The sequence below is a fragment of the Triticum dicoccoides genome, chromosome 3B (genome assembly GCF_002162155.2).
Source record: "Triticum dicoccoides isolate Atlit2015 ecotype Zavitan chromosome 3B, WEW_v2.0, whole genome shotgun sequence".
Classification (NCBI taxonomy): domain Eukaryota; kingdom Viridiplantae; phylum Streptophyta; class Magnoliopsida; order Poales; family Poaceae; genus Triticum; species Triticum dicoccoides.
This window is the reverse complement of record NC_041385.1, coordinates 170,477,706-170,492,211: the sequence shown is the minus strand read 5'-3', so window position 1 is coordinate 170,492,211 and position 14,506 is coordinate 170,477,706. Positions and strand designations below refer to the sequence as shown.

At 47.6% G+C, this 14,506-nt stretch overlaps 1 protein-coding gene across 1 annotated transcript; it reads left to right on the top strand.

Annotated features, from left to right (window-relative positions):
* Positions 1 to 1,789: 1,789 nt before the first annotated feature.
* LOC119281066 lies at positions 1,790 to 14,171 on the top strand. The gene is made up of 8 exons (XM_037561706.1): positions 1,790 to 1,979; positions 2,183 to 2,289; positions 2,386 to 2,460; positions 2,851 to 3,333; positions 3,717 to 4,079; positions 11,746 to 11,855; positions 11,959 to 12,040; positions 13,713 to 14,171. Exons 2-6 carry the CDS (start codon positions 2,188 to 2,190, stop codon positions 11,761 to 11,763), a joined length of 1,041 nt encoding a protein of 346 aa, XP_037417603.1. The 5' UTR covers positions 1,790 to 1,979; positions 2,183 to 2,187; the 3' UTR covers positions 11,764 to 11,855; positions 11,959 to 12,040; positions 13,713 to 14,171.
* Positions 14,172 to 14,506: the final 335 nt, after the last annotated feature.

The window sequence follows — 14,506 nt, the reverse complement described above, 5'->3', positions numbered from 1 at the left end:
AAAATAAACCGAAGAATAAAAACAGGGTTATCATGCCATATTAATCTGCACCTTTGCAAATCGTTCACCTACTTTTTCCCAAGGAGATCCAGAATCCAGGGAATCCAGGGAATCGATGTTGGCTAGAGGAGGAGAGGATGACGGCGTGCTGAAGAAGCCATTTGAATGGCCCAACATCTTTCATCTGTGCACAGCGTGAGGAATCTCGATGGAAAATCAAAGAATAAGCTTATATTAGATCACATCCATGCTTTTTGAAGTAAGGTCCACATGATCAAGGGCTTGATATTTTGCTTTATTTTGAGAATTTCTAGGTTTAATAGTCCTAAGGAGACAACGATTCACAACTTAGGCTAGCATATAGGAATCAGGGTGATTGGCTTGACATCCACAGATGGGGTATGTGTGGAGATGAATCTATGATACTTCTACTGCAATCAAATCCAGGGCTATGATATCTATTTTCGAGTAACTTGGACTATGAGGAGGAAAAGCACAGCCTTGGGCACCAGGGATATCATTATACTCATGAAAAAATAACAAGCTAGTTGGTATGATAAAAATATTCAAATCTGTAGGAGAATCCAAATCAGGATTCAAACGTGCAAGAGAACATATATTGCGTGGCAGTTTTCTGCGTTTTCCTATCCCCTATTCTCCTGCCTGGTCTATAGCCAATCTCTTCATGCCTCCTGCAGTTTGGGCAGAGAAAACTGCGACGTGAGACCACAGAAAGCGCTAATACTGCAATTTGATAGATCAGGCTAACTAAGTGCGAGGAACGACGGCCATGAAATACATCCTAGCGAACTGATAGAAAGCGCTAATACTGCAGTTTGGCCGACGGCGATCCGAACCCCAGCTTCTTGCAGACGGTGTGGACGTCCTCAGGGAGCAGCGCGTACCTGAAGGGGATGGCCATGGAGCGCGTCGATGGAGAAGAATGAGTAGCATGTGGCGCCGGCGCCGGCGAGGATGTGCAGCGCGTAGCCCGCGACGTACTTGCAGCGGTCTGCGTCCAAGGAGATGCGGGAGGTGCCCAGAGAAGATGGCAGGGAGAGACGGGAAAGGGGGCAGAGGAGACGAGGTCGTCGTGGTGGTGGCTGCGGCGGCAGAAGGCGCCGGCAGCGGCCAGCGCATGAGATCGGAACTCCATTGCTGGTTGGAGGAAAGTGGCACGAGGTGGATCTGGATTGGTCTGGAATAGATAGATGATGGGGTTTTCTGAAAAGAATACGAAGAGAGTGGCGGGGGTCTTTGTGCAAAAGTGTCAGAGCTCTATCAGATGCGTTAGATGTGGATCAGACGGTCGAGATTGATAGACGGCAGGCACACCATCATCACCAATTCAGCTTTTTATAGAAGTAGAGATATATGGTCAACATTTTTTATATACACACTTTTAAACTTTTATAAATGCTTGATTAACATTTTTCAAATACAAGATTAATATTTTCTAATACATGAACAACATTTTTCTATGCACATTTAACATTTTTAAAATGCTTGATTATCATTATCTAAATGCAATATTAATGTATTTTTATAACACATGGTCAACATTTTTTCTAAATACATTTAACGTTTTTCAAATGTTTGATTACCATTTTTAAATACTTGTTTAACAATTTGTTCAAATGCTTAATTTACATTTTTATATGCATGCTCATTTTCATCATTTTTAATGCATGGTCAAATGCGAGATATAGGGGGCGCCCCTTAAGGCGAGATATAGTCGCTGCGCGCCCGATCGGTGTTACTGGGCGTTGACGCTTCGGCCGCTGGCCGATATGCCGAGACAGCCCATGTGCGATTCCTGCTGAGCGAACTGCGGAGCGAGAGTAAAACTGGGGCAGTCGGCGCATGCCCGCATCCATCGGGGCGCCACTTGGTCGTTATCGGCCATCGCGGACCGCCGCCGATCTATCGCCTCTCCACGTCCTACGCACTCCGCACTCGGCGGCGCGCACATCTGGCCGGTAAGTAGCCAACGGCGGCGTGCGGCCCATCGTCTTATCCTGTTCCTGTTTCTTTTTTTTTGAACTTTCCTGTTCCTGTTCCTGTTTCGTGAGTGTGCTTTGCTTCCATACATCGGATCGGATGAATGGTCGATCCTTTGTGCTTGGACCAATCCTAAATGGCCTTTCCTAGCTGAATTCGTGTTTGTTTATTTTCACGGCAGTTATTATGACATCAAGCACGGAAGAAAACGATCCGTGGAATCCTCCATACCAATGTACTCATGGTCCTGCTAAAGACTTGGCTGAGCATACCAAACTACTCAAGCTGGTGCAGTAACTAAACCACCTCTGATATTTCTCTCCTCTCCTGTTTCTTTTTCTTACTCATGCCTCTTCATGCTGGCACATTCTCTGTCTGTCTCAGGTGTTGAGTGAGAAATGTGCTTTGTTTGAGGTCTCGAGAGCAACCAATACAATCGTCCCAGACCGTACTCCTGAGGTTATTTGCTGTCTTTGTTACCATAATAATTGGATTGAAAAATCATTTCATAATTGTATCTAACCTATAGTACTTGTGAATATTTAACGTGTCTATTCCAGTGCTTGTGTTTTGTTGACTTAGGCCATCTACCAAGCGAAGTGCTTATAAAAATAGATCAGTTTTTTTCTTGAGCACCTGTGCTTATTTCTGTACCAGGGGTGCCTAATTAAGCACCTGCTTTCTACCCATAAGCACCGGTGCTTAAGCAAAACCTGCTTATTTTTCTAAGCACCTTGTACCGTAGATGGTCCTGCATTGCAATATGTCTTTTGTTTTTCTTGTTATGCTTTGTTGATTGGATAACTGATTACCTTTTCACCCTTTTCATTTTTGTATGGATAAATCTAGTCAGTGAAGGATGCTTTGGTCGGTAAATTACCCCGCTTGGTGCCCATCCTGGAAAAGGATAGTGTCAGGCTTTTCGTCAAGTTATTCAAGCATGACAGTGTGGGCTTGGCTTGGGGTTTCGTCATAACACCAGGGACCTTCAATCAGATGATCATGCAAAATGCCCTGCGATGTGCGAAAGTTGCCTTGCAGGGCAAGGTTGGGTTCCGCGCCAATCCCAACTACATGAACTCACATGGGTACTTTCCCCTTCACAAAGCTGCTGAAATGTTCTCTGCCGACATGATCAAGTTGCTCTTCTGCTATGGCGCATCGGCCAATTTGCGCACAGTTGGCCCTGAAGTCATCGAGGGCCTACTCCCACTACATGTTGCAGTTGAGAACGCTTGCCAGCATAAGTTTCTTGAGGAAAACCTGTTACCTGACAAAGGGAATACCGACCATGTCTACAGGCTCATTCAATTGCTGTGCTTACCTGAAATGGTTTGTCTCACTTTCCCGTTGAGCATAGTACCACTATTTATTCAACTATCATTGGCAGCTCCATATTCTGTGCCTACCCATAATAGTTTGTCTGAGATTCATCCCAATACGAATTACTACCACAGCATAATAAATGGAAGTTCTAATATGTAACCACTGATATGATATATAGTTTCTCTGTCTTACTCTTTTGGATAATCCATGTGTCTTACTCTTTTAATCAAGATATGAAGTAGCAACTCCAAGGTGCTGTTAAAAATAATTGAATGTTCAATTTGCTCTTGCTTGGCGTTGAGAACACTGATGGAAGTTATTTGGTGCTACTTTCTTGTGTATAACGCCAAAGATACTCAGTGTTTGTTCCATCTTGGTGGTTTTTGCAGAAGATCTTCTTAGATACAGTTAGACTGATTGCAGAAAGAACAGATGATCTACTTGCCGAGCTCTGGAAATACATCAAGGACGGAAAGCTTTCCGAAACAGCAGTTTTGCTCCTGGCAGCTCAAAAGAAGATCCGTACGGTATCTTATGAAAATGGCAATATCAAGACAGATGGGTTTAGTATTATCTCTAATCTTTGTACAGAGAATGTTGTTGCTATAGATTCGGAGATTGCTCAAAACAGAGCCAGAAAGAAGCAGCAGCTGAAGGCGGACAAAAAGCTTAGGCGTATGGCATTGCTGCTTGTTATTGTAATTTGTGAAGCTGGCGAAGCTCTTGATGCATACATTCGGGCACATCCAGAGGTACCAAACCGTTTATATTTTCAGCTATAGTGCCTCTATTCTTGTCTTTCTACTAAACATGTACTAATATTAAGGTAAGCATGGGCTTATAGGAAATCAATGCATTAATCTGATCAATTTAAAATGGAAATACTAACATTGATTAGAGAAAGAGCACAACATCCAGCTTGCTTAATAGACTCTATAGGGTTTTTTTTTTAGAGAAAAGGCGATAGCCCGACTTTACAAAATAAAGCCATAAAGCAGCATCTGAGACACATACATGAAAGTAGCAAACAAACAGGTTCAACAGCTGCATACGCAGCAAGGGTTACAGTCTTAAGAGACAAAATAGCACTACCTACCTGTTAGACTGTATTTACATGTGTATATTGTAACGTTGTATACCACCTCATTATATATATATGTGATAGGCCACCCCTAGAGGGTTGTGCTGGTTCCCCCAAAGCCTATTGTCTTACATGGTATCACGCTAGGTTACGTCCGCTTCCGCCTAAAAACCCTAAACCGCCGCCGCCGTGCCCGCCGTCGCCGTCGCCCGACTGCTATGACGTCCGCCGCTGCGTCCGGCTCCACCGCCACCGGTTTTCTGCCGGCCTCCCTCGCGGCACTTCTCTCGCCGCTGGATGCCGCCTCCCTTCAGGCGCCGATCGGGACACGGAGCGTCGGCTCCCTCTTCGCGCTCCCGCCGGCTGCTACTTCGCCCGGGCAGGCGCTTGTGGCCCACACCGCCGCCGCCCCGTCAACCGCGGCTGTCGCGCCCTCGGCCACTGCGCCGCTGGTGGCGGAGGACGTCGCGCTGGCAGGCTTCGCGGCGTCAACCGCGGCCATCGCGCCCTCTGTCACTGCGCCGGCTGCCCCTCTGACTGTCTCCACGGTGGTCTCACCTCAGCCAGTCTCCTCGATGGGATCGCAGCCGCCGCCGCCGTTTCACTTCGGCCATCTCATCACCATCAAGTTGTCGTCGGACAATTACATCTTCTGGCGCGCGCAGGTTCTTCCGCTTCTTGGGAGTCACTATCTGCTTGGCTATGTCGACGGCTCTCTCCCTTGCCCTCCTGCGCTGGTTGACAGCGTGCACGGTCCGGTCTATAATCCGGCTCACCGTGTCTGGACAGGGCAGGATCAGGCGAACCTCTCCTCCATACAGGGGTCGCTCTCTCCGGCCGTTGCTGGGCTTGTTGTCTTCGCCAAGACGTCCCACGAGGCATGGACTATTCTTGAGCGCTCGTTTGCGGCACAGTCGCAGGCTCGTGTATCTGGGCTCCGTCGCCAACTTGGGGAGTGTCAGAAGCTTGACTCCATCGCCACTGAGTTCTACAACAAAGTCAAGAGTCTCGCCGACACGCTGGCCTCCATTGGACAGCCCCTCACCGACTCCGAGTTCAACTCGTTTATTGTCAATGGTCTTGATGAGGAGTATGACGCCCTAGTCGAGATCATCAATGAGAGGGGCAACTCCACGCCCATGCCAGCACACGAGGTCTTTTCACGCCTCCTGCTTATTGAGCAACGAGTCGAGACGCGCCGATCCAGGGGCAACGGCGCCCTCTCGGCAAACGCCGCCACCAAGGGTGGTCGCTCCTCTGCTTCATCCAGGGCTCCTTCGGGGCAGTCACCACCACCCGCCTCGGCCCCTCCTCCTATTGCGACGCTACCAGGGGCTGGCGGTCCACGTGTGTGCCAGCTTTGTGGTCGCGATGGGCACTGGGCCTCGAAGTGTCACAAGCGCTTCCAGCGGGGTTTTCTTGGTCTCGGCAATGACGGGAAGGATACACGCAACTTTGCTCGTCAGGTCGCCATGGCTGATTGTCCGCCGCTGCAGAAGCCACAGGGACACACTCAGTCCTACTCCATTGATCCCCACTGGTACATGGACTCTGGGGCGATAGAGCACCTGACCAGTGAGATGGGGAAGCTTCACACTCGTGAACCCTACCATGGCTCCGACAAGATCCACACCGCCAATGGAGCAGGTATGCACATCTCTCATATTGGTCAAGCATCACTTCTCACTAGACATGCCAATAGGAGTCTTCAACTTCGCAATGTTCTTCGAGTTCCATCTGTGACACGTAATCTTCTTTCAGTTCCTAAACTCACTCGTGATAACAATGTGCTTTGTGAATTTCATCCTTTTGATCTTTTTATTAAGGATCGGGGCACGAGGGACATTCTTCTTAGTGGGCGGCTCTGCCAAGGTCTCTATCGTCTAGAGCATCCTGGCGTCGCTCGCGTCTTCAGTGGAGTTCGGGTATCTCCGTCACAGTGGCATGCTCGTCTTGGTCACCCGGCCACACCTATTGTCCGGCATGTTTTGCGTCGTCATGAGCTTCCTAGTGTGTCTAGTAATAAAGATGTAGCAGTGTGTGATGCTTGTCAGCAGGGGAAGAGTCATCAACTTCCTTTTTCGGAGTCCAGTCGTGAGGTGAAACATCCTTTAGAACTTGTGTTTTCAGATGCATGGGGTCCTGCTCAGACTTCTGTTAGTGGTCATAATTACTATATCAGTTTTGTTGATGCTTACAGCCGCTTTACCTGGCTTTATCTTATCAAACGTAAATCTGATGTGTTTGACATTTTTGTCCAGTTCCAAAAACATGTTGAACGCCTTCTCAAGCACAAAATTGTTCATGTTCAGTCGGACTGGGGTGGCGAGTATCGCAACCTCAACTCCTTCTTTCAGTCGCTTGGGATCACTCACCGTTTAGCATGTCCACATACACATCAGCAGAATGGTTCAGTAGAACGTAAGCATCGTCACATTGTTGAAGCTGGTCTGACTCTTTTGGCCCATGCATCTGTTCCGTTTCGTTTTTGGAGTGATGCTTTCACCACTGCATGTTTTCTCATCAATCGTACTCCCACTCGTGTTTTGAATATGAAGACTCCCATTGAAGTTCTCCTTAATGAACAACCGGACTACACCTTTCTCAAGGTGTTTGGGTGTGCTTGCTGGCCCCATCTCCGTCCATATAACAAGCGTAAGCTCGAGTTTCGTTCCAAGAAGTGTGTTTTTCTTGGTTATAGCTCTCTTCATAAAGGATACAAATGTCTTCATGTGCCCACTAATCGTGTCTACATCTCTCGGGATGTTGTGTTTGATGAGCATGTTTTTCCCTTTGCCAAACTCCCTGTGTCCACTACCGAGCCACCTGTCATGCATTCATCCTGTGTTGCTTCTGACCAATTTGATGATGTTGCATATTCTCCTCTATTGTTGCCTAACCATGGTGCAGGCACTGGTCGTGGGGCTCGTTTGGAGATTCTGGAAGTGCCATCTTCCTCTTCGTCGCCATCGCCTTCATCCTCGGCACCTTCTGTTGTGCATGAGGAGCACATGGCGCCCCTGCATGGCCTCGGTTTCCGTGCTCATGCACGGTCGATCGACGTCCTGGCCCGGTCGCCTCTGGCTTCTGGGTTGCCTTCGCCATCGTCGCGCCCTGCAACCCCGCCGACTGGGCCGGCCTCCTCGGTCCCCGTCTCGCCCAGGGCGTCGGGGCAGTCATCACCAGGCCTGGCCTCGCCCGCCCCTACCTCGCCCAGGGTGTCTGGGCCCTTCTCACCAGGGCCGGCCTCGCCTGCTCTCGCCTCGCCAAGGCCGTCTGGGCCGGTGTCACCGGAGCTGGCCTCGCCCACTCTCGGTTCGCCCATGGCCTCTGAGCCCCTGTCGTCGGGCCAGTCTTCGCCATGCAGCCCGGAGTCGTCTGTCCCGAGCTTGCCTGAGGTGATTCCTGCATCTCCGGCGACCGTCACGTCTCCGTCACCTTCGCCTCCGCCGGCTCCTGCTGCTGCTCTACGTCCACATACGCGCAGTCGGAGTGGCATTTTTCAGCCTAAGCAACGTCACGATGGCACAGTTGCTTGGTTAGCGGCGTGCATGTCTGCTGCTCTCGCAGATCCATCCTCTGAGCCACGCACGTATCAAGCTGCTATGCGCATTCCTCATTGGAGAGAGGCCATGGAGCAGGAGTATCAAGCGCTTCTTCGCAATCAGACATGGACTCTTGTTCCTCCACAATCACGGGTAAATGTCACTGATTCCAAATGGGTTTTCAAAGTGAAGAGGCATTCTGATGGGTCCATTGAGCGCTATAAGGCTCGTCTGGTTGCTCGTGGTTTTCGACAGCGTTTTGGACTTGACTATGAAGACACCTTCAGTACAGTGGTCAAGCCTACTACCATCAGACTTCTTCTTTCTCTGGCTGTTACTCGAGGTTGGTTTCTTCGTCAGCTTGATGTTCAAAATGCTTTTCTTCATGGTGTCTTGGCGGAGGAGGTTTACATGCGCCAGCCTCCGGGTTTCTCTGATCCGGATCGCCCTGATCATCTCTGTCGTCTGTCCAAGGCAATTTATGGTCTGAAGCAGGCTCCTCGTGCTTGGCATGCTCGTCTTGCAATGGCTCTTCGTGCTCATGGTTTTGCATCATCAACTGCTGACTCCTCATTGTTTCTTCTTCAAAGGCCTGAGGTTACTATGTACTTGTTGGTCTATGTAGATGATATCATTTTGGTCAGCTCCTCTCAGTCGGCTGCTACTGCGCTTGTTCGCTCACTTGGTGCTGATTTTGCGGTCAAGGACCTTGGGAAGCTTCATTACTTTCTTGGTGTGGAGGTTACTTCTCGTGATGCTGGCCTTGTTATGACGCAGAAGAAGTACTCTCTGGATTTGTTGCAGCGAGCTGGGATGCTTAAGTGCAAACCGACGACTACACCCATGTCTACCACTGATAAGCTCAATGCTGTTGATGGTGTGCTTCTTTCTTCTTCTGATGCGACAAAGTACAGGAGTATTGTTGGTGGGCTCCAGTACTTGACGATCACGCGACCAGACATTTCCTATGCTGTTAACCGAGTCTGCCAGTATCTGCAGTCACCCCGTGACACTCATTGGTCTGCTGTTAAGCGGATTTTGCGCTATATTCGTTTCACGGTGGCTCATGGTTTGCATATTCGGCCGTCTGACTCTGGTTGTCTTTCAGCATATTCTGATGCAGACTGGGCTGGCAATCCGGATGACAGGCGATCCACGGGGGGTTATGCTGTCTTCTTTGGCTCTAACCTGATTGTCTGGAGTGCTCGGAAACAGGCTACTGTCTCGCGTAGCAGTACTGAGGCTGAGTATAAGGCTGTGGCTAATGCCACATCAGAGATCATCTGGGTACAGTCCTTGCTTCAGGAGTTAAGTATACCCCAATCACAGCCTCCTGTTCTTTGGTGTGATAACATCGGTGCTACATACCTTTCTGCAAATCCGGTATTCCATGCCCGAACGAAACACATTGAAGTTGACTATCACTTTGTGCGTGAACGTGTCTCTCAGAAGCAACTACAGATCAAGTTTATTTCTTCCAAGGATCAACTTGCTGACATCTTCACCAAGCCATTGCCTTTGCCACAGTTTGAGACTTGCAGGCGCAAACTTACCCTTCTAGATTCATTAGAAAGTGGCTAAGATTGAGGGAGGGTGTTAGACTGTATTTACATGTGTATATTGTAACGTTGTATACCACCTCATTATATATATATATGTGATAGGCCACCCCTAGAGGGTTGTGCTGGTTCCCCCAAAGCCTATTGTCTTACACTACCTACTAAGATTGAATGCAGCAGCAACAAGCTTCATGCCGACATAGAGTCCCGGTCTGGATTGATAAGATCAGCCGCCATGGCCTTCACACGAGAAATTAGGAGCTCCGACGCCTCCTTGTCCCCAGCTTTAATGAGCGGCAAAAGATTCGGCCATTTGTAGATACAGTCTGCAGGCTTGTTAGGGAAAATATGCTCAATCGAGAACTTATTCCTTGTAGTCAAAAGGGCGCAAGATAAAGACGCGAAACCAAACTAAAAGATCCTACTCATTTGCCCAGACAAGGATTTAGCCAGGTCGATAACATTAGCAAAAGAAGTAGGAGCCCAGTTCACACCCTGCCACGACTAGGTGCAACTCCATAACAATTTGGCAAGGTCGCAATTAAAAATAATATGATCAGTATTATCAAAGGTACCGCACAGTGCATAGAACCCAGAGCCAGGCTCATTTCGCTTACGAATTTGATCAGCCGCGGGAAGCCTGCCTTTGGCAGCCTGCCAAAGAAAAATTCTGATCTTTAGGGGCACACGGGCGCGCCAAATGCACTTAAACCTCGAAGGAGAACCTGAACTCAATCTAACATAAAGTGGCTTAACCAAAAACTTGTTAGAGGAGGAGTGATGCCAAACTACCGTGTCCGCACCTCCTGAAAGCACTGGGAAAGAAGCAGCAAGACCCTGCCAGTCTTCCAATCTGTAGGAGATAGCGAACGACGAAGACCTAGGTCCCAGTTATTACCCGCAGGATCCGAGATAGAGATCTCCAGGTTGGAGCAGTAATAATAAAGAACAGGAAAAGAGGAACTAAGGGGACTGTCACCGTGACACCAATCAAGCCAAAGTCGAACCGAGGCGCCGTTGTTAACCGCAAACTTGACCTGAGAGTGGAAGTTATTGAAGTGTATATGTGGATTGCCTAGTCCTTTCCATTAATTCGGTTTTTTGGTTGCTTTGGCTAGTTCATGAAGCTTAACATGGTACTAGAGCCTAAGGTCTCGAGTTCAAGTCCTGGCTTTCGCAATTTATACAAAAATTGTTGTTGACTCCTTTGTCCACGTATAGGCCTCTTGAGCCATACGTCTGAGTCTATCCACGTGCTGACTTTACGCATCACATGTGAGAGGGGGTGTTGAAGTGTATATGTGGATTGCCTAGCCCATTCCATCAATTCGGACTTTTGGTTGCGTTGGCTAGTGCATGAAGCTTAACAGAAGTCATCGCGAACTTTAACTAGCTGGCGGCAGAACTGTGAGCTACCAGCAGCAGAGGCAAAGAGAGGGCTCTAATTGGGGAAGTATTTAGCCTTGAGGATGTCAAACAAGAGAGCCAGGGCCGGAGTTTAGGATTCTCCACTACCATTTAATAATGAGACATTTGTTCATGATAGCAGTGTTTATAATACCCAGCCCCCCAAGGCTTTCAGGTCTTCACATAACTTTCCATGTCACCAAACTGTATTTTCTTTTATTATCAGCCGAGTTCCAAACTACTCCGGTGCTTATCAAGTCCATCATGGGTACTAGTAGGAAGCCAGTAAAAACCCATTATGTCCAGGCAAGCAAGCCCACCACAACCCAAAGGGTAGGGCGAATCCTGCCATCCTGACTTGGGACCTCTTGGAACAAGTCAGGGAGATTGTCGTGGCACCAGTTGCCATCGACCATATCATGGAAAAATATATGGTTAGAGTCTTCCGACATTCCGCACAATGGGCATAACCCGTCCCTGGGGCCATTACATTTACGGACCTCAGTACCCGAAGGTAAGCGGCTTGTCTCATGTTATGGCAAATGTTATGCACAAATGATGAATAGAATACACCTGCAAGTATAGTTCCTCCTGACAATACTTTCTAGATGGTTCGTCTACAAGGAACACAATTATTTAGTGAATTGAATGCATTCATATTGCAATTGTATTTTAAACTTCCATGATTTTTACATCTTATATTGTATTAATTACTAAATGCTTCCATTGAAACCATTGATTCTCTCTCTCTCTCTCTCTCTGACACATAGCCACTAACGGTCACACTCACTGGCTTTTTCTTATACAAGTTTAATGTGTCATGCAGGGACCCTATGCCATGTAGGTGGCTCACGATGAGGTTCTGCAACATGTCTCGTCAATTCTGAATAACCATGGTGTTTGTCCTACTGGAGAATGCATCAACATAGAAAATTTGTACGTCTTCTACACTTGTTTTCCATCTTTATCATTATTATATTTTTGCATAAAACTACACTGTCGAGTTATGTTCATTAATTTATTCAATTTGTTCTTGTAGCTGCCCCTATGATCAATAATCGTCCAGGTTGTCCGATGAAAAGTCGTCCAACAAACATGATGGGTTTGCTACAACGGAGAAGGTAAAGCTATTCCAAAACTGGAGTGTTTCTATTTGTATGTGATATGCTTGTTCGTAATCCAAATTCTGTCCGGCAGGGTACAATTAAACTTAATACTTTGAAAAAATGGAAAGTATCCTGTCATTAGAGATGTAATCTTTAATGTTCTTACTTTGGCTTTATGCAATGATCAGCAATCTTCTTTTGACATTTTTCTTGTGAGATTTCTCATGGGTCTAATTTGTTAGCTAAAATTATCTGAATACCATGGGCTAGTCCAAACTGTGTGATGTTATCTGTAAAAGGAAAATAGTAGCGATACATAGCTAGCAAAGGAAGAAAGATCTGCATTGCTTCAGATGGTACTAAAGACGAGACATGTTAGATTTCCAATTACTCCCTCTGTCCCATAATATAAGAACGTTTTTGACAAACGTTCTTATATTATGGGACGGAGGGAGTATTTGTTATATATTGTGATATTTATCTGTACCTTTGATTGATGACAGGTCAAAAGGTAGATAAAACTTATCAACAAATCATAATACCATTTACTTAGTAATTTCTACTTCTGAATAATTTTGGAACAGGGGATTGAAATATTTTCTGAATTAACGGTTTTCAGGATGATTAATCTTACTTTACCGAAAAAGGCTTTCGCCCCGCTTTATAAATAAAGCAAACCGCCACAGAGCATACAAACCCACACAAGTCCACACCCACCCACCCAAGACTCACGACAAAGTACATAGGTTCTGCTGAGGGCACAGCTCAACAAGCCCAAAAGGAAGGAAAAAACAACATCCGCACATCAAACACAAGGCGCCTAATCAGGATCCGGCGGAGGCGGCGGGGGCGGCGGCGACAGGCGGACGGCCATTGAACGGATGTCGGCGATGAAGGCGGAGATGGCGTCACGGTCCGGGGGGCGGCTAAGCGGCCGGCAAAGCTGCAAGAAACCCGAGAATTTGTAGAGAGCGTCAGTAGCGCGACGAAGGGGAGCGTGCTGGATCACAAGCTTATTGCGAACGGTCCAAAGAGTCCAGGCGAGAACCCCAACCTCAAGCCACCTAATGTGGCGAGAGGACGCGGGGGACAACTGGAGTTCAGCAAATAGGTCCGGGAAGTTGGTGTGGCACCAACTACCACCGACCACCTCGCGAAAGTAGCTCCAGAGGAATTGGACGGAGATGCAGGAGAAGAAGATGTGGTTCGAGTCTTCAGGGACTCCACAGAGCGGGCAGATACCGGTGCCCGGGCCATTGCTTTTGCGGACCTCCACTCCAGACGGGATCCGGCCGCGAATCCACTGCCACATGAAAATGCGGATCTTCAGGGGAACGCGGACGGACCACTGTCATTTGTGGTCAGCTTGTATTGCCTATTAAATCAAATGGTCCATTTGCCATTATATAGTATCCCAATTGTGATCCGCATTTGTCCAAAATGCAGACTGACCTTAAATGTTTCACATGAAGCTGCACACAAGGAAAAAGGTAGAATGAACAGAAGAAAAATTAAGTGCAAGTATTTAAACTAAGTGCCATACTGTTTGCTTATTTTGTAACTTGCATGATATTAGTAGTGAACTAGTGATGTTCAATAATTTATACCATTGAGTTTACTCAGTGCTTGTGAGAAAACGCTTTTACATTGGGGGTTTTAGCATCAACTTTATTGATCGATGGTACAGGCTGCCAGAAAGAAACAACCTAGAGGATGGGAGGTTGAACATGCAAGGAGAAGCTTCATCCCATACGGGAAATCAGTGTTATTATCCCAGTTGAAGGCAAAGGTGGTGCCTCCCAGTACCCTGATAGAATTGAAAACCATTAGAGAGATGAATGAAATTCTGAATAAGGCAGCCGAAGGATCTTCTCGAATTCCAAATAACAATCTTGGTTTGTCAGGAAGAATTCCGCGATTGACAAGTAGTCATCAATCCAGAAGGTTGTTTGGTACTGTGGCATCGACAGCCTTGAAACTGTTAAAGCATGTATGAGTTGAGAGGTACTCCCTCCGTTCGGAATTACTTGTCTCGAAAATGGATGTATCTAGAACTAAAATATGTCTAGATACATCCATTTCTGCGACAAGTAATTCCGAACGGAGGGAATAGTAGTATGTCATATGAGCTGTATTTTGTATACTTCATGCTAACAAGCCTGCCTGATATAAAAAGGGAATCGTTTGGAATCGGCGCATCGGCCGAACGCTCGGCCGGTTCCCCTCGCTCGCTCGCTCTTTTTCCACGCACGCTAGGTGGGCCTCAAGCGAATATTTTTTTTTCTTCTGTACTTCTTCTTCCTCGCGCAAGCGCCTCCCCAAGCATGTCCCCTCCCTCCTCCCCCTCCTCCCGAGCTGCGACTGGGTCACCACGACCTCCGTCGCCGGCGGCCAGGCTCCCCTCGCCGGCTGCCATGGCTGCCTGCCGCCATGGCCAGATCCATCCCCTACCTCAAGCCTTCACGCAGGCGCATCCCCTCC

What these genes read in the sequence shown, in the direction of transcription:
- LOC119281066 (XM_037561706.1), top strand. Translation starts at nt 2,188, where the DNA reads ATGACATCAAGCACGGAAGAAAACGATCCGTGGAATCCTCCATACCAA. An exon ending in TCCCAGACCGTACTCCTGAG is followed by an intron (nt 2,461 to 2,850) that starts GTTATTTGCTGT and finishes GGATAAATCTAG; the next exon opens with TCAGTGAAGGATGCTTTGGT. An exon ending in TGCTGTGCTTACCTGAAATG is followed by an intron (nt 3,334 to 3,716) that starts GTTTGTCTCACT and finishes TGGTTTTTGCAG; the next exon opens with AAGATCTTCTTAGATACAGT.